The sequence below is a fragment of the Amphiura filiformis genome, unplaced genomic scaffold (assembly GCF_039555335.1).
Source record: "Amphiura filiformis unplaced genomic scaffold, Afil_fr2py scaffold_21, whole genome shotgun sequence".
Classification (NCBI taxonomy): Eukaryota; Metazoa; Echinodermata; class Ophiuroidea; order Amphilepidida; family Amphiuridae; genus Amphiura; species Amphiura filiformis.
Genome location: NW_027305485.1, coordinates 1,513,468 through 1,537,478, shown reverse-complemented (window position 1 = coordinate 1,537,478; position 24,011 = coordinate 1,513,468). Strand labels below are relative to the sequence as shown.

General features: G+C 37.4%; 1 protein-coding gene across 1 annotated transcript in view; it reads left to right on the top strand.

The window, feature by feature from the left end:
* LOC140143388 (uncharacterized) overlaps positions 1 to 24,011 on the top strand; it is a 77,375-nt gene that overhangs the window by 6,960 nt on the left and 46,404 nt on the right. The window contains exon 4 of the mRNA XM_072165244.1: positions 4,955 to 5,068. Coding sequence (XP_072021345.1) covers positions 4,955 to 5,068 — 114 coding nt within the window. The remainder of the gene's footprint in view (positions 1 to 4,954; positions 5,069 to 24,011) is intronic.

Below are 24,011 nucleotides of genomic sequence, written 5' to 3'. Positions count from 1 at the left end.
CATCTGTGCTGCTTGTTTTACAAAACATAATATTTTAATGCAATTTACTTTCCACAAGGTTTTGTCCCAATCCCTGCCAAACAATGACCTGAACTTGAACTCTGACCCAATTTCAGACATTTTTACTCATCAAAACAATGTCCAAAACAAATACAAGCCAAAACATTGCTCAAAACACATCCCAATTAGGCAAACATTTTGTTTCACTCATCCCCATCAAGAAGCACAAATTGTTTGTTTACATTTAGATATGCATCTCAAAATCATAAAATTACAAACTCACATTAAATTTATACACACAATGTCCAATGTCGTCGCTTGTTAATGATGCTTGTCTGCCGTTGTCGCTAAAGTGCACTTTTGAAGTAATTAAAATCCGACATTTTGCTAGCCAGCTTTTTAATTGCGAAATGTCCATTGCAGAAATACATGCGATGGAAGAAAACGGTGTCTTCGCTAAATCACTTGAATTATCATTAAAATATCATGTCCATTCCCAGATAACACACGGACGTCGGTCCGACGTCGGATATAAGGAGCTAGCAAAGTCGACCGGACGTCGGGATTCGTGGCGGGGGCTCACGGGGGTGCATCCTGCCGTCGACACGTAAAAGACGTTGTTCCAACGCTGGGCCGTCGTTTTGCCTACTGTCATGCCGATTTTATTCCGAAGTTTAAAAAGGGTTGTCCCGACGTGGGACCAACTTTTTTGCCGATTTCATGTCGACTTGAAAAGGATGTCGTTCCGACTTAGGGCCAATGTTTTGCCGGCTCGGACATGCCTTACTTATGCCGCAGCGAGAAAAGTACGTTGGATTGTTTTACGGCCAACTCTTTTCCTACGCTTAGTGCCGATGGTATAAAAACATAAAAAAAATACGTTGGTTTTACTTACACTTTTTGCCAACGGTCCTGCTGATGGTATACCAAAATGGTCCGACTTCAGTAAAAGTACGGCAACGGAAGTTGAGAAGGCATCGTGAGAGGAGAATCCTAGTTGTAAACACATAAAACCATGACGTAGTCATACATTAATCGACCATGATAAAGTAAACTACATCATGTAGTAAATGTATGACCCCGTGGTTAAACATGTTTCTGTTGACCGTTTTCTTTCTCAAACATCAGTAAACATCTGTGCCTATACCTGTTTCGAGATTTAAAAAAGATCTAATATAGCAATACATTAGGCCCTAACTGATTTAAAAAAAACTGAGTAAATTTGATGCATTTTAATAGGTTTACACGTTACAAATTCAAATTGGAAGAAAAATATTTAGAAAATACTTACGGTATACTTGAACCTGCATAGGCCTAAGCTAGATCCTTCTACTTCTACGCAAGTGCTTGTCAAAGCCCGCTCGGCAACTAGACAACACTCATCACTCGTCAATGAATACGAGCAGCAATCATATAAACAGTAAATTATGTGCAGCTAAAAAGATATAATATTATCCATAACTTCCAAAAAATATTAACGATAGGCCTATAGCGCTTGTCTCTTAGTGCCATTTGAATTTCAACTGCCACGCACTGATATGTACATAATTCTACGTAGCGTGCTGTACATGTGGACGGCAACGGAGGCCAAAAGTTCACTTCCAACAGGGGTTAAGATCAGTTCATATGTTATAACGGCTTTGTATAGTCTCATCACCCGTGAGCTGCCTACTCATTTCAAAACAAACATCGTCATGATAATAGCTAGCCTATGCCTGGGTCATCATTTCAACTCTAACATCGAGAATATAATATTGCTAGTAGCCATGTGCCTATTTAATTTTGGGTAAATCTTTTAGTTTTGCGTTCATGTTTATTATTAGGCCTAGAGTGACGTGAGTTTTAACATTTTTCAACACATTATTTATAGTATAGCACTTTTGACCAGGTAATATACAGAACAGGTATAAGATGAGCCATTGCCGGGGGAGGGGGGGGGGGGCTATGAATTAATTAATAGGCCTACCCCCATTCCAGGTAAAGAAAATTTAAACCGCCAATTTTGCAGCTTATAAGTTATGCCTAGGCCTAAAGATCGTCCTATACGTATATACGGTTCACGGTCGTTTGACCAACGTTTTACCGACTAGGGGAAGGTGGGGCATAACGGACCCCCGGGGCAAAACGGAACCACCTGGAACAATAGGCCTTGGCAATACTGCCGCCTATGCAAATTATATTGAGGAACACAAGTATGGCTACGAGGATTTACAACAAAATTTTATCTGAAACAATCCACTGACATTCGAGCAAGATCGAGTCAAAAAAAATTACTACCCGTCTGGTGTAAGATATGTAGATGTTTAATGCGCTGAAATTTTACTTCATTAATATCAGATTCCCAAATAATTGTGTATATTGTAAACACGAAGGTACTAGCCATGAGCTGTATTAAGTGCATGGCCTATATGCTACGATGTATTATGCATGCAACCTATTTCTAAAAAATCGGGTATGGGGCAAAACGGAATCCTAGGTGTGGGGCATAACGGAACAGGGTTCCGTTTTGCCCCAGGCGTTTGTCCCACAGATGGGTTCCGTTTTGCCCCAATTGGACATAAGTTGTCTTCACTCAAGGAAATGTAGGCGTTATCTAGGGGCCTACTCGAACATGGTAAACACTTCGCTGAAACATAGACATATAACTACTAGACCTACAGATAGAATTAATGATTAAAATTTAACCACTTACTCCACAGAGATGGTAGGCCTACTGAATATTTCTTTCTAATCAAATATTGGTCATACATATTATAGGCCTACTAGGCCTATAAGAAGTTAACCACTCACTCCACAGAGATGGTAGGCCCACTTAATATTGTAACTGAATATATGCCTACATATAACTAGGCCTAGGGCCTACCGATGGAACAACTGATATAAGTTTGCACCCAGGGTGCCGTTTTGCCCCATAGGGGGTTCCGTTTGCCCGATAGTGGGGCAAAACGGATTTTTGTTGTTGAAAATATTTCTTCATTTTTATAAAAAATTGTAAGATTCAAGTTATATTGGTTACTGGTATATTAAAGGTAAATACAAACTTCAACTGAACATATACTTTTTACAGTCATATTACTTATGGTGACGTCACAGAGCATCCTCAAAGTTAAGTGTTCCGTTATGCCCCACCTTCCCCTACCCATAAAAGCTCATAAAAGACGTCGTTACTTGGCCGTAGGCCCGACTTTTTTTCGACTATGCATGAAAGACGCCAGCTGACTGTTGTTGGCCCGACGTCCTTCCAACTATCTGAAGAAGACGTCGTTACACTTCCGTAGGCCCGACGCCGTTCCGATGAAGCAAGGGCGACTCCGACGTGTTCCCGCCATGTCCAACCCATTGCCAACGTAGGCCCGACGTATCGGTGTTTACTGGGTTGCGTACGTCATGAGCTGCCAAAACTCCATTGAAGATATAACTCCAATCCAGGCGATAACATCCACTCAAATAATGCGAATCTTCCCCCATTTCTCAGCATACTTCAAAGTAAAATGTCCTCACAATTACAACTCGTCAACTGGGTAATTTGTATCGTCCATTCGCTGCTGTCAATTTTGCTCGGTCTTTTCCAATTCCACACGAAAATATTGTCACGGTAATCTCCATCTCTTCCAAACTCTCGTCTTACTCCTCCAGAAAAACATACAAAAGTAATATTATCTGTCCATTTGTCGAAATATTGTCTTCTCTCGTCGCTTTCTACTCGCCTATCCATCACGTAACACAGTCTGCAGTCTCTCCGTCTCCTGAATCAGTCTTGGTCGTCCTGCATCAGTCCCCTGGTCTAGTCTGACAAGTTTCTCAAATCGCGCACCTCAAACCCACGCCAAAATTGGATCAGCTGACCTCCGTCCAATCAGCGTCCGCGATTTCCAAATCCTCACAAAGGGCTGTAAGCCGCTTCCTGACTGACGGTGCTTATATGGCGCTGAATACAATGGAGAACTTTACAATAACAACTTAAGTGTGGAACAAAAAATACCTTGATGTGGCCGCAAAACACGTGATTATTTGGCTTGCAAAATAGTGGAAAAACACGCTATTTATAGAGGGGAAATCCCGTTACACAAATCTGTTCAGAAAATGTTCCGAATCGAAGGTGCATGGGTAATAGGCCCTCGGAACAATATCGTGGCCGGAACTGGTAAGGAGGCGAGAGTGCCGGCTGAAATTTGGGATGGCGCTGTTCAGGAGTTCGTATCTTTCAAGTTTGTCTTAACTTGTCCCAAAAAATTAAATTTAAATAAAAGTTTAATCTTTATTTAAGACGTTGGTTTGATCAAAATATTAAAAATGTTATTACATGGGGTAGAAAAACAAACTTACTTTCTTGTATTTTCCCGTGTATTTCAATGGGACGATTATTTAGTAGTGTGCGCCCTGAAAGTATTAAAAGCTGAATAACCTACAAGGAACTCAAAATTGAGTTATCACCAAAGATCTTTCTGCTTTTGTAGGGCAATATAATTAATGTATTATTATTTTTATTTCTTCAATTTCAATTTGAATGTTTTCAAAATCTAAAATTGAGAAAAAGTAAAGCAAATTTAATTATGTTAAATTGAAATAATTTAAGAAGAACAAATAGTGTTCTTAACACTTGCTGCACCTTGTTGGAACCTTGGAACTATAAAAGGTTTTCATTTAAATATAAGTAAAAAATGAAGAGATATCTTAAAAATACCTTTTGATTTTATGAACTTAAATTTTGGTAGATGTGGATGATTGCCTTCCAACTTCTTGCCTGTTTGGAGGAATATGTAATTTCACTTGTACATGTCTTCAAGGGTACATTGGTTCTAGATGTGAATGCAGTAAGCAGGATCATATTTACCCCCAGATCGTGTCAAATAAATTAGGGCAAAAAATACTATGTGTCGTTAATTTTGCGATAAACTACTCCATGCTTTTTTGTAATTCAAATTTGTTCACTCGCTGTTTCTGTACATTATAGATGTAAATGACTGTGAACCGAATCCCTGTGTAAATGGTGGTTACTGTGAAGTTGGACTCGATGGCTTTACCTGCCATTGTCTAATAGAGTTTACTGGAACCAGATGTGAAACAAGTAAGGGTTTTAATGAGCTATTCCAGTTGAAATCCATACACCCCCAACGGAAGACATGACCTTAATCTTCCACACTGCATTTGAATTTCAAATGGAGTTACTTGAATGAGTGATTCTATTTTGAATTTATACCCTTTATGGGAGATTTATGTCATGTCTTCCATAGCAGGTGTAAAGTGATGTGGTCCTTGGAGAGTGCTAAGTTGTATTGTATTGAAAAAAACTTGAATAATTTAATGTTCAATCATTTTGGGCTGCATAAAATTAATTTTTTGATTCTTGTTCAGAAGGTTTTCATGAATTGACATTTTGTTTTTGTTTTTGTTCTGTTTTTTTTTTCAATGCAAAATTGCAGGGATGTAACTTTCCATGCAGGCTTTTTTGTTATCCAGATTTACACAATTTCTTTTATTTTCAGCCCGTTTTAGGGCCATTTTGGTCATTTTCACTCTGTCTCTACATTGAAATTCCTTTGTCAAAAGTGGAGTTTCATCTCTGAAAATTGGCATTGCTAGCAGTTTGTAATCATTTTTGGATGCATTCATGGAAACTGACGTTGTACATGTGCTTTTTATTTTAAGGTTCTGGGTGGAATACTACAAAAACATCTTTAAAACTGATTCATGTTACGTTGATTAACCTGTTTATCGTCATAATGAATATATCATTGTTTTCTCTCTCCAATTCAGCTGTCAAAGATTGTCCAGTGAATCCATGTCAGAATGCATGGCGGTGTATTACACAGATAGAAGGATATAAATGTTTGTGTTTGCCCTGGTTTGCTGGCACTCACTGTGAGACAAGTAAGTAGAATATCAATATCAGTTTTTACTTTAAAGCCATATTTAACATTTGCTGAGGAGAACGCCCTCAAAAATTTTTTTAATTCTGGAGTATCTCGAGCTAGATTAGGTCGGCAAATTATGGTGAAACTTTATCTCATGTATGATATACCAAGAAGCTTAATTAATGTAAATATTTTATGACATTTTGTATGCACAACCAGTGTTATATGAACAATAAGAGCAAAACATTTTTCTTCCCCCCATAGGGATAGTAACATGGATTGGGTCTCCACTGGTCCAACATACATCTCCGGCTCACTTTACTGTTACATGGACTGCTGCAGATCTTTCAGGGGTACCAGACTCAATTAACATACAGTTTAGGTAGGTTGATTTTTGTTCACACCAGTGAACATTAATGCCTCTTTCCCCACATCTCATATCCACAGTCTATCCCTTACATACCCTGTGTCTTGAATAGCTATTGTAACCCACCAACCCTGTGGTTAAGAGGCTAGGAAATAATTCTTAATATCATATAAACTGTTTGTATGCCTCTATCTAATCCTGCTCCTCATGACAAGGACTATTTGCACATTTAATCTTGCAGTGAGACTGACTACTCAGTGTAGGAAGTTTTTAGCCTTTTTTATTAAACATGTTTGCAATTGGCTTATAGCCATCACATGCTGACAATACACATAACTGATTGGTTATAAAAGCTCACTATGGTCAGTATATTTTATAGCTATAATTTATTTACTTAGTGATAAGGCATATCATCTGTATAGAAACCTATTCAGCAAGCTGCAATAGGCGATTTACTTCAGAAAATAACTACAGTGCACAAAATGAAGTCCATTTTCTATAGTTAATTGAATGTTTACTGACTCTTGTAATAACCAAGCAATGTGTGATATAAACATATCCAATGTATAATTATATTTTCTGTTATGAAATAATAATTGGTGTTCATAAAAGCTGGAATATGAGACAAATATCCCTGACAAAAGTTAGCAAGACCATAATATAGTGTAATTTCTTTACTTTAGTGATAAGGCATCTAGCATCTGTATGAGAAAACTATTCAACAAAATAATTTGACATGCAGTGTTCATGAAACACATTAGGCGATTTGCTTCCAAATAAAACTTCTTTTAAACAGGAATGGGGTGTCCAACGGGAAATAGCATCTGATGGGCTGATACAGTAGATATTTTGATGTAATTTTCTTCATAGACTTTATTTTGCAAAATTTCGGGCAAAATTTATAAAGCAATAATCATTTTATACAATAACAGTGACAACTTGACCATGAATTGGTCCTCATTTCACAATTTTTCGACTTTTTCAAACTAAAATTTTACATAATAATAGTGCCAAAATGGTCAACCAATTGGCTTCAATTAGGTCTTCATTTTGTAAAAGTTTCTCACTTCTGAGGGGCACATCCCCCCTCAGACACCCCCTGCGTTGCGCAAGCGCTCCGGAATGTCCGCTTTGCAGCCATTATATTGTATTTGTCAAAGATCTACTTTGCGCCCCCAGTCTACAAATTCCTGGATATGCGCCTGTACAGCTGCTTTCATTCAAATAAATTTTTACTATAGTGTGGGGGGAGTAAAGCTAATTTTGTCCCATTTGCCAATTTAGTCCGAATGTTTCTCATTTGTCCCATTTTTAGTCAATTTAATGATATTTTTACACTTTGCCATCCCAAGGTTATCCCTGAAATATCTGTTGGGGAGCAATTCCCCCACTACCTATCCCTATGTGTACTGCACAAATTTAACCAATATCATATTTATGTTCATGTATAATTTGCAGATATGATGCTAATCCAAACAATGTAGCCAGTGTAAATCTTCCAGGCACTGCAACTAGCTATGTACTGCCTGTAGACCAACCCATTGATCTCGCCGAGTTTCAAATTGATGTTTCTGCTGGCACCAGAGGTGTTTTTGCTGTTGCAATTTATGACATGATTGGTGAAGGAGATCCTTGTATGTATTATACCAAAAAAACCTGTTTGTCTCAAAACATGTCTTGCAGAAATAACTATATCAAATTTATATCAAATATGTCAAATCCCGTTTTGATACAGTTTTGTTCCGGTATACCAGAACTATATGAAATTGGTTTTGATATGAATTTGGTAATATCAAATCTGTATCAAATACCTTTGTGGGTTTTGATACTATATCAAAGTGTATCAAATTGGACTTTGAAAAAAAAAATCTGTATCTACATCATATCAAATTGGACTTTGAATATTTTGTTACAGAATTGCTTTTACCAAAATTGTATCAAATTAGACATTGAACGTCTAGCGCAGAGGGCCCCTGGTAGGGTCCAGGGGCAAAGGGTTTAGCTATTCTATGGGGTCAGGAAACCCGTATTTGACAATGATTTCTCAAGCCAAATTCCATTTGTACAGACTTGAAATATTCTTTATCCTTTGTCACTCACTTGCAATAATCAAGATCAAACCAACAGTTATTCAATTTTTCCTTTATAAGTAGTGTGCATGTTTTATGTTTTGACTCATTTGCACACATATAGAACTACATCTTTGCAGAACTGTGTTATCATATCGTGAGTATATTCAATCATTAAAAGACAAATGCTAAAAATTGTTTTGGCCTACTGGGTAAAGGTTAATAGCAACTTTTTAAACTGTTGCGATTAGGTAGTTCACAGCATCTAGAGAATGGTAGTGAGCTTTGGCAAAAATTGCATTGATCATTTAATAGCGAGCGTGATAAAACTCCACAGTGGCGTAGATTTGTTTTTGACATTGGGGTTGGAAATATATTCTTGAAATAGCACCTTTTGGCGACATAAGTTTATTGTACAAATGCGCGAAGTGCACAAACATTTTTGGCATATTGAAGCTAAACTGGTGATGATGCAGTGGAATAAATTTGCGCGAAGTGTGAAAAAATTGACACTTTTTAGGCTAAAATGGCCAAATATGAGATTGATTTGGTCAGAAACTCACATAGGCCCACTAGGTGTCATCATGGGAGGGGGGAGATTGTATGGACCATCCCCTTTTAAAATATTGGGGGGAGGGGTTATCCCCCATCCCCCATGATCTATGCCTATGAGTTGAAACATCAAAAGGAAAGAAATTGGTTTGAGTATTGAGTAATGTGGCTGTAAGTATTATGTAATGTAATCCCTGCATTACAAGGATCACCCCAGCCCAGAGGTTTTCGAATGATGGTCTAGCCATGCTAGTCTTGACAGCTGATGGTGGTCCAAAGGGCCAAAGGCCGGGAGTGGGGCACTCACTAAAAATGAGTGAAGCGATGTGCGTGCAGTGCGGCCACAACCCACATTTACCCCCATTTTTCAACTCCCTCTCACCCAATGACCACTTTTTTATTTTTTATTTTACTGAATTACTGAACTCCTCACTCAATGACCCCTATTTTTTCTTTTCCTGTCACAAAAGACCTCCCTTTGTAAAGAATTTTTGACAAATTTCTGGTAATCTTTCACCGTTGTTTCTCAAAAAAAATCCCATTTTGATGACTTTTGAAAAACAATTATCTAAAATGTGTCAACTTTTAAATTTTGACCCAAGTTTTGTCCCAGTCTCACTGAAAGAACCCCTTTGAGACCTCCTTACTGAATGTCCCCTTGGCTATATGGCGTCAAAGCTCTCACCAAAAGACCCCTATAGTTTCAAACTGGTGTCCCATGTCCGCACATCCCCGTCACTTCGAAAGTCGAGTGCCTATAGGCCTATCAGCCCCTATTTCTACAGGCCTTAGGCCCTATCAATATGCAGACAAATAGCAAGCACACTGTGTAGGCCCTTATATTACTCATCCACCCTCAATGATCCCCCTTTTCTTCTCTTTTCCTTTCTTTCTCCTATGTCTGCCTATTATGCCCTATATACCAAATGCTCATATCGGCCCTAGACTCAATCCGCAGCTGCAGAAATACCAATATTCCATTGACAGCCGGCCCAATATTTTGCTGTTGGCTTAAAATTGAAAAATTTTACTGTATCGCATCTAGAGTATTGGCCTTTTGCTGTGTATACGGTCTAGAGAATTGATTCAAAAGGCCATTTGTAGGTGATGCGCTGACGGTGTACTAGTGGCCGCCTATAATAGCTTAGTGTTAGGGCCTATACCTTAAGCCCTTGATTGCATGGTTTAAAAATATACATTTATATGCAACTCAAAAATATCTTTGGTGACATAGTCCTTGTGCTTTAATAATTGCTTGAATGGTCACTTCATATAAAAATATCAGATGAAACATATTGATAGACTGAATATTCAGAGGGTATATATATATATATATAAATTCAAAGAACAGACCTTCCAGAATAGGTAGTCATTACTCCTAAAAGACAATCGACAACACGATGAAATGCTTTGGGTAGACTACCATCTCTTAAGAATGTGAAAGAATATACATGGTGTCAAACAGCCAAAGTCTATCCAAAGTCAGTCTGTCTATCGGAGATAGTCAGAAAGTACTCAACTGGAAAAACAGGAGCGAAATAACAAAATTTTTACTCATAGTTAGACTATCTTTTGAATAAAGTGCTCAATCCCAAAAGGGAGAGTGTATAAAAATTCAAAGAACAGACTTTCCAGAATAGGTAGTCATTACTCTGAGTTTTATGCCGAAAAGGCAATCGTCAGATGACACAATGAAATGCTTTGGGTGGACTACCATCTCTTAGGAATGTGAAAGAATATACATTCCATGGTGTCAACACAGCCAAAGTCTATCCCAGAGTCAGTATGTCTATCGGAGATAGTCAAAAAGTGCTCAACTGGAAAAACAGGAGCGTAATAATTTTACTCCTAGTTAGACTATCTTTTGAAAAAAGTGATCTATCCCAAAAGGGAGAGCGTATAAAAATATACTCCATCATGCACCTGTTTGACCCTTGGGTCAACCACTAAGGAATGCTAGTCAAGGCTGTTAGCAGAATGCCTAATTGAATGGAATGCCTAGTTAGAATTTTTTTAACCGAATGCCTAATACTTGGGCATTTTTCATTGGAATGCCTATTACTTAAGAATTTTTTTTTAACCAAATGCCTAATACTTAGAACTTTTTCAGTGGAATGCCTATTACTTAAGAATGTTTGTAACCAAATGCCTAATACTTAGACATTTTTTCAGTGGAATGCCTGTGACTTATCCAAATGCCACTGAGTGCCTATGGCAAACCACCTAATCCTAGAACCACTTAGGAATGCCTAAGTTACGAATGCTTAGGAATGCCTAAGTTAATAGTATTGAGCTTTAACGAGGGCTTAATGAGTAAATAGGCATTGGGTAGCATTCTTGTGAGGCATTTATGCATTCGGAATGCCTGTGAACCTGCTCTATAGGCATTCATTAGCTGCTGAGTGCTAGTGACCACCTACTACCGCTATCCTTAGCACTTGAGGGCTTGGCGAATAGCTACAGAATGCCAAGTAGGCATTCATATTTGGTATGGGTATTGTCAAGACCTACAGTTTGTCAGTTGCTCTTTTATTCTACATTTATTATAGTTAATATTAACATGTGTATTATGGGTCTAGAGTCCAAAATATTGTACGACTAATATGATTTGATATCTTTTGAACCGGTGATTTTGGCATCTGAAAAGATAGGCAAAGGCTATTTAAAATCAACACAGGTGATCAGCAAGAAATGAGAGAGCCATCAAAGGTCTTTATTATGTTATCTGATGCACTTTTATAGACCTACAGTTTCTTTTTTCATATCACTTTTTAACCATCTTGTCTAAAAATGTGGTACTAGATAAAAACAAGGTATAAATAAACAAACATAGAACTCTTACAAGATTTCTTTGATATGCCGATGTACAACTGAACAATTTCCTTTAAATTTTTAAATGGAGCTAGCAACATTTGCAAGATGTTCTTGAGTCATCAGCACTTTGGTGCCAACTGTTGAAGAGTGGATGGTAGGGGGGTGGGTGTGTGTGCTATGTCGCAATAACCACAGCAAACTGACATATTGATTTATACATGTATATAATTTACAATTTAGGTTTACCCTCACCACCCACCGGAACTGTAACTCGGCCATTAGCTACCACATACCGCATCATTGACATTACAGGGGCAACACTTAATGAAACCTACGTAATGTGGGCATATCCAACAGCAGGTGATGCAGCAACCATGACCTATATCAGGATGGAGCTACCTGCTGGGACGACTACTTTTGATGTGAATAATTTGCTACCTAATGCTTCAGCTTACACATTAGCATTGTGTACAATAAGGAATGGAATACAGAGTGAGGCAGCAGTACTAGTCTTTCAACTGGATGAAATACGCACGTATTGAGATTTTGAACATGGAAATTATTTATTGTCACCTTTTAAAATGCCTCAATAATAATTATTGACTCCAAAAAGACACACCTACTTGTAAAACGTGTGAAACGCGCGGGTGAAACGGGGACATCTGCGTGTAGCCCACCGCATGGCGGTAGCTGTAAAAGACAGAAAACAGAAATGACAGAAATAAAAGAAAAGACAGAAAAGTTTGGAGTTATGAATTAGAAAGTAGTTAGTTATTGATAGTATTAATGCAAATGAGTGAGAATGAGTCGAAATGAATCAGTTTGACTCCATGTGGTCCTAATGTAACACTGTCACAAAAGTCTGGACTGTGCCTCAAAGCATGTTTTAAATGGTCTATTCTCTAAGGCAGAAAGCCTTGACCAGCTGCAGGACCTGCTGATACACAGCAGGTTCGTTTTTGCATACCCATGTATTTTTAGAGTTTCTTATAGTAGCGCAGTGAGTATATGCTACTTTATTTAAAGTGCATGTGATGTTGGCGAGAACTTTGTGGTGGTGGAGTACATGGAGAGGGGTGGATGCTGATCACCACAAATCATCATAATTAGATTTTATTAGCTTTTACTATTTATATGGCACAACAAATTGTGATAAAGCAGAGACACAATTGAAGACTCTATATCCATTCCAAAAATAAGCAAAGTTCACAAGTTACCCACAATTATATAGATGATAACAATTTAATAAAAAAGTCTAGGCCAGCTGAAAAGCTGCCCCTTTCCCCTGACGCCCCTCCCCTGTTGGCCATATGCCACTGTTGATCTGAGTGAGCTTGAGGGCATGAAATGATGAAAGTAATCCATGCACGGACATGGCAGGTAAGGAGGCATTCATGAAGGAAATAAAGGTTGGCACTGTTAAGGTGCCTGTAGCTCAAAAATGTGTTTAATTACAGAAATTAATTTTGTCACATTCACCAAGTTTGATGGCAATCCAACAATCTATACTCGCAACATTTTAACTCCCACAGCTTCCTGACAATTAACTCTCTAATTCATAACTCCAAACTTTTCTGTCTTTTCTGTCATTTCTGACATTTCTGTTTTCTGTCTTTTACAGCTACCGCTCCACATGGGACTATCCAACCACTACTATGCTATGTTGCTATACATGTGTTGATATATCCCCACTCTGCTGGGAAAAAATCATGTGTGTGTATCCCCAGTTAGATAGTACATGGAATCAGATATGTGTATATCGTCTGATTCTGTACTATGCAATAGGGGATCTCACCCCATCTAGATCAATGCCTTTAGCGCCCTCTAGAGGGGTATATTATAGGGGTTATATAGCCCCATTAGCATAGTAAGAAAATCGGGGATATCCCCGTATGCAGGTGTATCCCCAGTTTATTGGGATGGAATGCAAATGTATTACCGTTTCACATGTTTTACAAATGCATACACACCATCACACACATATGGGCTGTTTTGTCTTCATGGGTTAAAAGACTTGACAGAAGTATTCAGAGTTTCAATATAATTTTTGAATATAGATTCTATCAGTGAAGGAACTGCCAAATGTTCATTTTTTTATGATGAGCAAAAATGTACATTGTTCAAAAGCAGATCTAATAGTATGTATAGTTACTGGCAGTTTCATGCCTCATTAGAAGGGCCTCTATCATGTCAGATAGCTGGATTAATATGAATACTCGCCAGGTTGAAATATGTTATCTTTATTAACCTAACTTTGAAAACTGTATTCACTCTGCATACACCATAATGTTGTTATCCCATTTTAGTATTTGTATTTAATATGAAAATACTTTATATATTTGAGAGTTATGATGTCGAACTCAAGATCTGAATTTGAATACATATATATAATCAAAATTTATTAAAATAAGTTCCACAATGTTCAGGACCAGTTGTTTTGATTTTAAATTGGTCACGGCAAGAATAATGATAGGGTAAAATTGAATAGAAATTACAGCAAAGAACTATAAGTGTGTCTGTTAAACATGGAAACATGTTTAGGTCTTACTGGTTGGTGGTCCGTTTGTAACATGATATGTTCTACCTCACATTGAGGCCCAGTTTCCAAACATTCTGTTCCCAAGTTTTGCCAAATTTCCTGTGGTGCGATCATTTTTAATCAGTCAGTTGTTTCTGGCTTCCTATGCGTATAAATCTACCGGTGCGTTGGTTTTATTTTTGGACAAAAGTGGCATCGTTTCACTTAGAATCTTAGCTAAATGCTGATATAAAAGTCTTTGTGATTGGTTAAAATAAACCACCATCAAATTGTATATTGCCTTTTCCAGAAATACAATCTCGAATAAGGAAACTGTTAAAAAGGGCTATACATTTTTTTATATTTTCCTGCAGAGCTCCCTCCTGTTAACATAGATGCAGTTACCACCAATTCATTCCAAATCAGCTGGGCTGATGGACCACCCACATTTAACGATGGTAGAATAGTGACCCATTACAGAGTGACCGTCACACCTGCTGATGGGTCTGCAGTGCAGATGTTTAATGTACCGGCTGCTGCTAACGCTTCCCATACATTTACAGGACTAAGTACGGGTATATCACACCCTGTGGAGATAGATGCTGTAGTGTCAAATAATGGTGTGCAAGAAGTTGTTGACCTCGTCGACTTAACAACAGAAACTGATGTGATCACTTGTAAGTATTGTTTTGGTGTTGTTATTGTTGATCTTGTTGTTTGTGTTATTATGAAACTTGGGTAGCTGATCATGGATGCGATGGTTATTTGTAGACGTAGGATAGGGTTCTGCATCTTATCCTGAATTATTCTAAATGGCTTCATATTTTGGTGTGATTTGCGCATCCATGATCAGCATTTTTCTGTACATGTATAGTGGGTCAAGGTCTGTGGGTTTGGCCTGTTTTATTTAACAACCAAACAAGGCTGACTGCTAGGAATCAATGTTGCCTTTTGCTGAATACTTATAATTGTTTCTCTTGTTGTTTGTTTTCCTAATTTTCTTGCAGTACCCAATCCGCCACAGAATGTAATCGTTCGTCAGACTAGTGAATATAGGGTGATCTATACTTGGGACCCACCAGTTGGTGGTAACTATGATGAATACTACCTGTCCTATTATAGAGTGACGTATGCTGGATATGCAACATTGAGCAAAACATCCAGTGGGTATATACTAGATGGATACGTCGGGGTAGACTCACTAGAATATTTCCATTCTTTTGGACTATTCTCACAGGTGATGCCAGACACATACAGCGACTTGGCAGATATTACATTGGTCTTGTATTTACCCCCAGGTAATTTACCCAAAGTTAACTTTTATGTTTGGAATTTATCATATAGGTGTATTAATGGATGGTAATATTGCAGTGCACAGTGTCGACGTCCTATACGATAAATGTAAATTTAATACTCCGTTGGTGAGCGACGGGCGAGTGGTATTTCACCGAACGCAAGAAAAGGAGTTCTATCTGATTGGCTAGCAATCGATCGCTTAGGTCGCTTAGTAGTCAACTACAAACTCAAAACTGAGCAATGTATTCAATTCGATTGAAATTCTATTATTGACGTAGATAAAGTAGTGAAAGTTTGTCAATAATGTACATTGTTTTGCAACTTGATTCTACATGCATTCCTTTATATAGTTATTTTCTCAAAGAGTTGAAATGATCACGATTTTTACCCAGGATTTCAAAAGTTTACCGCAAAATTGCAGTTAAACATATCCACAGCAAAATACCGGTCCTCACTAATTAGTGCATTTAATTTCCAGTTAGTGTAATTAAGATGAAACCTGTGATTTATCTGACAACAAATAAAATTTTCTTCAATAGAAATATCATATGGGATACTGATATGGTAGGCTGCAACCGCCACAACGTGGAGCTGCTACGCGTAGCTGACTTTTTGCTCCGTGGAGCCAAATTGACCAATCATGATCATGTTAGACCAATCAAGTACGACTTACTCATTACGTGAAGCTAATTTATTCATTAAGAACTCGCCAGACGAGCGTCACGTAGTTGCAAGATATCCTCGGTCACGAAAGTTATGATTCAAAAAGTAGTTTATGAAAAGTACGAACGAACCGACTTATTATTAAGATAGACATGCACTCATAAGAAACTCATACCGGGACTCATACAGTATTGTACATAGTTCTGCGCACAGTTCTGCGATCTGCAGTGTATCGCCGGGAGCTAATTTGTATAACTTGCGCGGTGTGGCCTGCGGAATTCGACCTTCAGCAAACTGCAAACCAGTTCAGATTTACTTTATATACTAGTAGTAGGCCATACATACTGTAGTTACTGTCCGTTTTCCTATACACAATACTCAGCCTGCGCCACCATTGACGCGTGACCTCTACAAATAGTGTATGTTAGAAGTATAGGCCATTGCCTAGTTGACGCCACTGTGTAAAAAAATAACCGCCAATATTTAAAGTATTCTCTGAAATTCTAGAAAATATAGTTTTGTAACATGTCCTAAATTTTTAGCTAATTTAGGTGTTTGGAAATATTGGTACTTTTGTACCAAAAAATATGAAGAAATTATTTCTAAACCGTGTTAAGTCATTAAGCTTCTCATTTTCAAGAACGCTGGTTAACAATAAGCAGACTATTGTCTCATTTCGTAAACAAAAGCCCACAGTATTGTTACCTTATGTTCGCTTTATAATCGTTCACCCAACTGAAACTATAATACCAGCTCATTGCTCATTGCACAGGTAAAACAGACACAAGTGCAGTGTGTATTTATAACCAGAGAAGATCTGATGTAACATAGTTGAGCTGTTTTCATTGAGTGTTATCTTGGTTTAATAGCTTTTAATAGGGTTTAAGTCCTTCAAAGGTCGTGGTGAGTTCTACTGTAGACATGACTGCATCATGATTATTTTAAAGTCAACAACATTCAACAATATGATCACCGTGATAGTATGAGAGTATCAGTACCGTGGGTGTCAGTGATCCTGGCCTGACACAGTAGACAAACAAACAAACACGCCACACACATGACACATGCATGCAAGGTAACATTGACTATACACTATAATCAAACAATGGTATTGATCCTGTACAACTGGTCGTGGTTTATTTACAATCGATTCATTTAAAATCCCCATAGTAAACATTAATTTTGGCAAGAGTTTTCTCTCTGGAACGAGGATGCATCCACTGGCTCCGCATAATGAAAAGATCTAACATGATTGGTCAATTTAGCTCCATGGTTTAAAAAAGTAAGCTACGCCAGTAGCAGCTCCACGCTGTAGGCGGTTACGCCAGCCATATATTGATCATGCGAAAATTGTAAAACATAGAATAGAAACAGTGTGGCAGGCTCACAAAATCTCAAATTGTATGCTTAGCCTGAGTCGCACGGCCTATCTCGAACAAAATCACCATGCGTAGTTGTTGAAAAACGTGAGGATTCATCGTACTATCACGGCAATTTTTAACACGAAGATATAGGGACGATGACGGTGTGCAGTGGTCATAATTGGTTCCTTAGAGCTGCATCTTTTAGCTCGAATTTAAGACCTCATTCGTTGAAATATGGTCTAGATATAGACTAGATATAAAGGCACAGTGATCCAAAATACCAAGGTAGATGCAAATTCATAAGTTGCATGTTGCTCCGGGATGTTGCTCCATTGCATGCTCTATTGATTTGTACACAAAGCGTTCTCGAACAAGAGAACTAGCACGGTGCTGTCCATTGAGTAGAACATTGAAAAACTCCTTAAAAGCTACCCTGGACCAAAACAAGCATATTTAAAGCACAGTACTTTAAAAATGCTTTCTAAACAACATTCCAAAGTGTGACATTTGGAACGACGATAAAGTACCTTTAAAGTACAAATAAAGCACAATGACCAGAAAAGTACATTTAAAGCATACTGAAAAAAAGCACATTTAAAGTACTGTACTTTAATTGTACTTTATACCAAACAAGCATATTTAAAGTACAGTGCTTTAAATATGCTTTCTAAACAACATTCCAAAGTGCGACATTTGGAACGACGATAAAGTACCTTTAAAGTACAAATAAAGCACAATGACCAGAAAAGTACATTTAAAGCATACTGAAAAAAGCACATTTAAAGTACTGTGCTATAATTGTACTTTATACCAAAACAAGTATATTTAAAGCACTGTGCTTTAAATATGCTTTTCTAAACAACATTCCAAAGTGCGACATTTGGAACGACGATAAAGTACCTTTAAAGTACAAATAAAGCACAATGACCAGAAAAGTACATTTAAAGCATACTGAAAAAAGCACATTTAAAGTACTGTGCTTTAATTGTACTTTATACCAAAACCAGTATATTTAAAGCACTGTGCTTTAAATGTGCTTTCTAAACAACATTCCAATGTGCGACATTTGGAACGACAATAAAGTACCTTTAAAGTACAAATAAAGCACAATGACTAGAAAAGTACATTTAAAGCATACTGAAAAAAAAGCATTTTTAACCCTAACCCTAACCGTGGTTTTTTGGCTATCGGAAGGGAAAGAAGGAACGAAAAAGGAGAGAAGATGAAGAAGAAAGTCACTTGGCACCCCGGGATTGAACCTCGGACCCCTCGCATGCCACGCAGAAGATTCCCAGCATGTAGCTACACAGGTGACGCTGGCCCGCCAACGATTCCCTGGGTATATATGACTTGGTCTGATTGCGTCATCAAGTCCCGTGGAATGCATGCACGCAGAGTGGTTTTTATAGTGAGCTTTAGTGAGTCCTAGTTCTGTTAGGGTTAAAGTACTGTGCTTTGAGGTTCCATACCATATACCAGTAAGCTTATAATTATAAGCTTATGGAGCTTATCAAAGTATTGGTAACACAAATATGTTCACATGCAAGCATACATTACCAGTAACCATCTCCTGTAATCAAGCCTGTATTTGTAAGTCCATTAAGTCCTTCATTTTATATAAATATGAACAGTTTTATACATCCATTGCAATATGCAACCTTAGCACAAGATGGCCGTTGGTATTTTTCAAATCTAGAAGAATAGTCATGTGACTTGTATATGTAAACATCACATGACCATGATGGCCACATTAAAGTCCATTTAAAGTACACTGAAAAGCACATTTTAAGTATTTTTACATTGCTGACAATACCGGGGAAAACCAATCCAGGTAAAGTATACATAAAGTACTGATAAAGTATATTTAAAAGTACACACTGATGTTCAAAATTTGGTTAAGTCCAAAATAAGCACAATTAAAGTATACTCACTGACACTGGGAAAAACTAAGTCCAAATAAAGTATAGTTAAAGCACAAAAAATTCCCATATTTATCAAAATATTCATAAAGTATAATTAAAGTCATATAAAGCACATTTAAAGTACCTTTAAAGTACACAGTTTTTCCAGGATATGAAAAATAAGCACATTTAAAGTACACTTTATATGTACTAATTAACAGAAAGTACAGTTTAAGTACCCATAAAGTACAGATAAAGTACATTTCTAATGTGCTTTATTTGGTCCAGGGCATGTCACTGAACAATTAATTTCCTTCAAATTATTTTAATGGAGCTAGGGACATTTGAGTCATCAGCACTTTGGTGCCAACTGTTGAAGTGTGGGGATGTGTGTGTGTGTAAGGGATGTTTAGGGTGTGGAGTGTGTGGGGGTGGAGTGTGTGTATATTTCGGAAGCTGCTACAATGTTCTCTGCAGTGATTTACAATGTAAACTATATAGTAAATTTTACTTCATGTTGTGATTTAGTCCCAAGTTATGTGAAAACTGCCCGTTTGAAAATCTGCACATGTAATTATTTTCATTCATGTTTTTTGTGTGGTCCGATCGTCACAGAAGAAATGCATACCAATGCCAGTGTACAGATTGGCGCCCTCACAGACCACAGTTTGCAGATTTCATGGTCATGGGTTGCGCGTCGAACAGATCGTTTAGGGTTTGCACAGTCGTATTCGGTGACCCTTGTAGGATACGATTACTCCCAGCAGAAGGTGACAGTCCCTGCTGATACAACTGAGTATATCTTCACAGGACTAACAGCTGGCACAACATATGTGGCTGTTGTTGATGTTGTTAGGCATGGCAAAATTGATTTAGTCGGGTCTGCTAAGGGCACTACAAGTAAGTTCCATTATTCACCCTGTTCATACCAGAAATACCTTCATTTGATGAAGATTAGTTAATCTTTATTAGTAAATGCAGTTCCATTCAATCCCCTTGGGAGGGGGCCATATGTATTTTAAGTTGTATATCACCCACGAATGTACCAAACAATCCAAGTATTTTGTTTAGGGTATCAAAACAGCAAAAATGGGGAAAAGATGATGTTACTCGAAAACAGCAGCTAAACTCTGTATCAATATGCCAACAAAATCAGTTGAAATGAAGATAAAATTCTGGCTTAATTTGTGCTCAAAATGTTTACATTTTCATTGGTATTTCTTCAGGCCTCTTGACTGATAATACCGTGGTGATTTAAGGTGTGTTAATCTCAACTCATAACAGTAAAATACTTGATAGGGTAGTAACCACCGCCATAGTACTCGCTTTGAGTCCATCTTACACTGAAAAATACTTGCTTTGGGTACTTTCCGAAAGTGCTTGTATGCAGGTGATATACAACTTGAAATACATGTGCCCCCACCCCCCGGTTCACACCTAACTGATTTAATGAAGATCAAATTAAGCGTACACATGTGCGGTTGCCTATTGATGAAGTACTGTAACTGGAAACACACACAATAACTTCTCTTAAATGGGCTCTCAGAGATCGGTCGAGGACCCACAAAATCTATTAAAAAAATTCCAAAGTCACCTAAAAATGATTGATAAAACGGGGAAATCACTTTACACCTTATTCTTTTTACAGAATTCGACAAAATATGAAGAAAACTGTCATCATCAACCTGCTCCAAATACAGCTGCCTGGGTCGTCACATTAACAAGGACATTTTGCCACATCACCCCGGTCTTGAAATAACTACATTGGCTTCCAGTCATCCATAGAATTGTCTACAAATTAATGCTCATTGTCTTCAAATGTCTTAATGGCGAGCCCAAAAGTAGTGATAGGATTCAAGTGCTGGTCATGAGGGAGGAAACTTCGAAGGCCTTGAACAAGGCTAGCCGGATTGGTGTGCTAAGGCCCAAAAAAAAGTTGTTTGTTTGTCCTCCACCGCCTGCTCCTCAGATGAAGGCCTGACCAATATTTTTTTTTTTTTATAAAAATAAGTAAAATTCAATTTTTTTTCCAGATTTAGAGTATCTCTGGACCTAGCTAGAGCTAAATGCTAAGATCTTTCATGGTTGAAAATTTTTAAAAGCCCACCAAATCATTAAAAGACTAAGACATGAACACAACTTATAACTTTAACTGCATATTAAAGAAACAAGTCACCAATTACCATGAATGATTGTAGCATTTAGCTCTAGCAAGGTCCAGAAATACGCCAAATCCGGAAAAAAAATTTAAAAAAAAAAAAAATCCGCCCGCCCGCTCATCCTCTTTCAAAGCTGTGGAGGACAAACAAACAATTATTTTTTTTGGCCTAATGGCTGCAAGTCATATGAGCTGATGCATAATTCAAATCCTTGTTTGTTAAATTGTTTGTATTGACTTTCTAAGATTTTGATGGCATATACTTCAAATTGAAGGTGAAAGGATCTTTATCATGAAGCAATTAAGGGGGTACTACACCCCTGCCCAATTTTGTGCTTATTTTTGCATTTTTTTCCCAAAAATTATAGCACATTGGTGACAAGTAAGATATGTATATTATAGGGGCAAGGACTACAGCTACTGTACTGGAAATTCAGCAACTCAAAGCAAGCAGTTACTGATTTATTGATCAAATATTGGTTTTCCCTCATTTTTTACTGTTACTCCACAACTGTTGTCTGTGCTGAAATAAAATTTCCAGTGCAGTAGTTGTAGTCCTTGCCCCTATAATATACATATCTTACTTGTCCCCAATGCGCTATATTTTTTGAGAAAAATGCAAAAATAGGCACAAAATTGGGCAGGGGTGTAGTAGCCCCTTAACTTTGAGAATACACTTTTCATGGCAGAATCTGCATGTCATTTTGATTGAGTGGGTTAATAGTTGGGTTTGTTCCAAATTCTTAGACTAATTTAGTGTTAGTTGAATAGAAGGAAGAAAGCATTGTTTCTATCCTATCATCACCATATATGCTGGAAACAACTTACTTCACACCCATGTCAAGCAAAGCAAATAAAGGTCAAACCATCCAAGTGTTATCAATGTTGATGTTAAATGTATTAAAACACGGTCTGATCTAATCAGACCAAAAGTGGCATTTATGAAATTAAATAAGGCAAAATCTGGGGTAGAAATAAATGGCATAAAAACAATCAAATATATTAGAAAATTGGCATAAGAAATTCTGATAACTTTGATGAATTTAGTTTTAGTTGATTGCACAATAGAAGGAGGAAGAAGACATTGTTTCTATTAGTACAATATGCTGGAAACAACTTCACACCCATGTCAAACACACCCATATCAACCAAAACAAATCAAAGTCAAGCCATCCAAGTGTATGATCTAATTAGGCCAAAGGTAGTATTTGTGACATTGAGTAAGGCAAAAATCCAGGGCAAAAATGGGCAGCATAAAAACAATAAAATACATAAGAAAATTGGCTGATAACTTTGCAACCAAGAATGCTGGGATGTAAGGATATCAGTAAGGTAAAAAAAGGCTTGTATCTAATTTGACAATTTTTCACCGGGAGGAAAGTAATTAAATAAGGGAGTGTTCATACTTTGGTAGGGGGGCTGGAAAATATGTAGGGGGGTCATAACATTTTAGGAGTTATGAATAGGGGGGGTTAAAAAGTTTTGGGTATATGAACGGGGGGGTAAAAGTTTTTGGGCACGTAGAGGGGGGTGTAAAAACTTTAGCAACATTAGTCCTGAAGCAAAATATAGCCTGGATTTTTTTTCATGCGATACGCGCGCAAATGTTCCAGTAAAACCAGAACAAAAGTTCATTCCAGATAAGGGTATTTGATCAGGTCCTTTATGTATTTTGACAAGGCATTCAATAGTCAATATAAGTATGAAGTGTTGAAAATTGTCTTTTTGTCTATAACTTAATTTGAGATTTGTGTCAGTTCCTTCTGGTCTGCTCTTTAAATCACTAAAAAGCTGCAATACCGTAGAAACCCGTCTACAAGGAATAGTAGCGACTGTGATGATAGCATATTTCACGCTAGCGCCCTCCACAATATTATATCATTATGGAATTTGAGCAAATCATTTACCGACACAAGCAGGTATACAATGTATTATTTTATCTTTATTTCAGATCTCACGAGCATAGCTCACTTGGCAAGGCATAAGACTTTGGTTCTTTAGATCGGAAGATGGTGAGTTCGAGCCTCATCACGGTCACACAAACTTTTATAAACAAAATATTGTTCAAACTTTTCATTTATATTTTCTTGCATTTTCTAAAGACTCCTTTCGTGATCATTTTTTTTCATATTTAGTTTAATTTATGCTATTGTTTTTCTTTTTATTGTTTCTTTTCTTTGTCTTTTTTTCTTGTTTAATTTTATTTTTTCTTTATTTTTCTTTGATTCATATAATATTGGCAGGATAAGGAGAGGAGGGAACTAAAGATCCATTCAGTGATTTGCTCATCCGGACGATCGTAAAAATCATCAAAATTCACCTTTGTCATTGTCATAGATGTGGTAACATAACCTGCTAGTGGTTCAGCAGAAAACCGTGTGACACATAATATACATTTGGCTACATTTTATTATACGATAAATAATGAATTTATTAAACATGGTAACAAATATT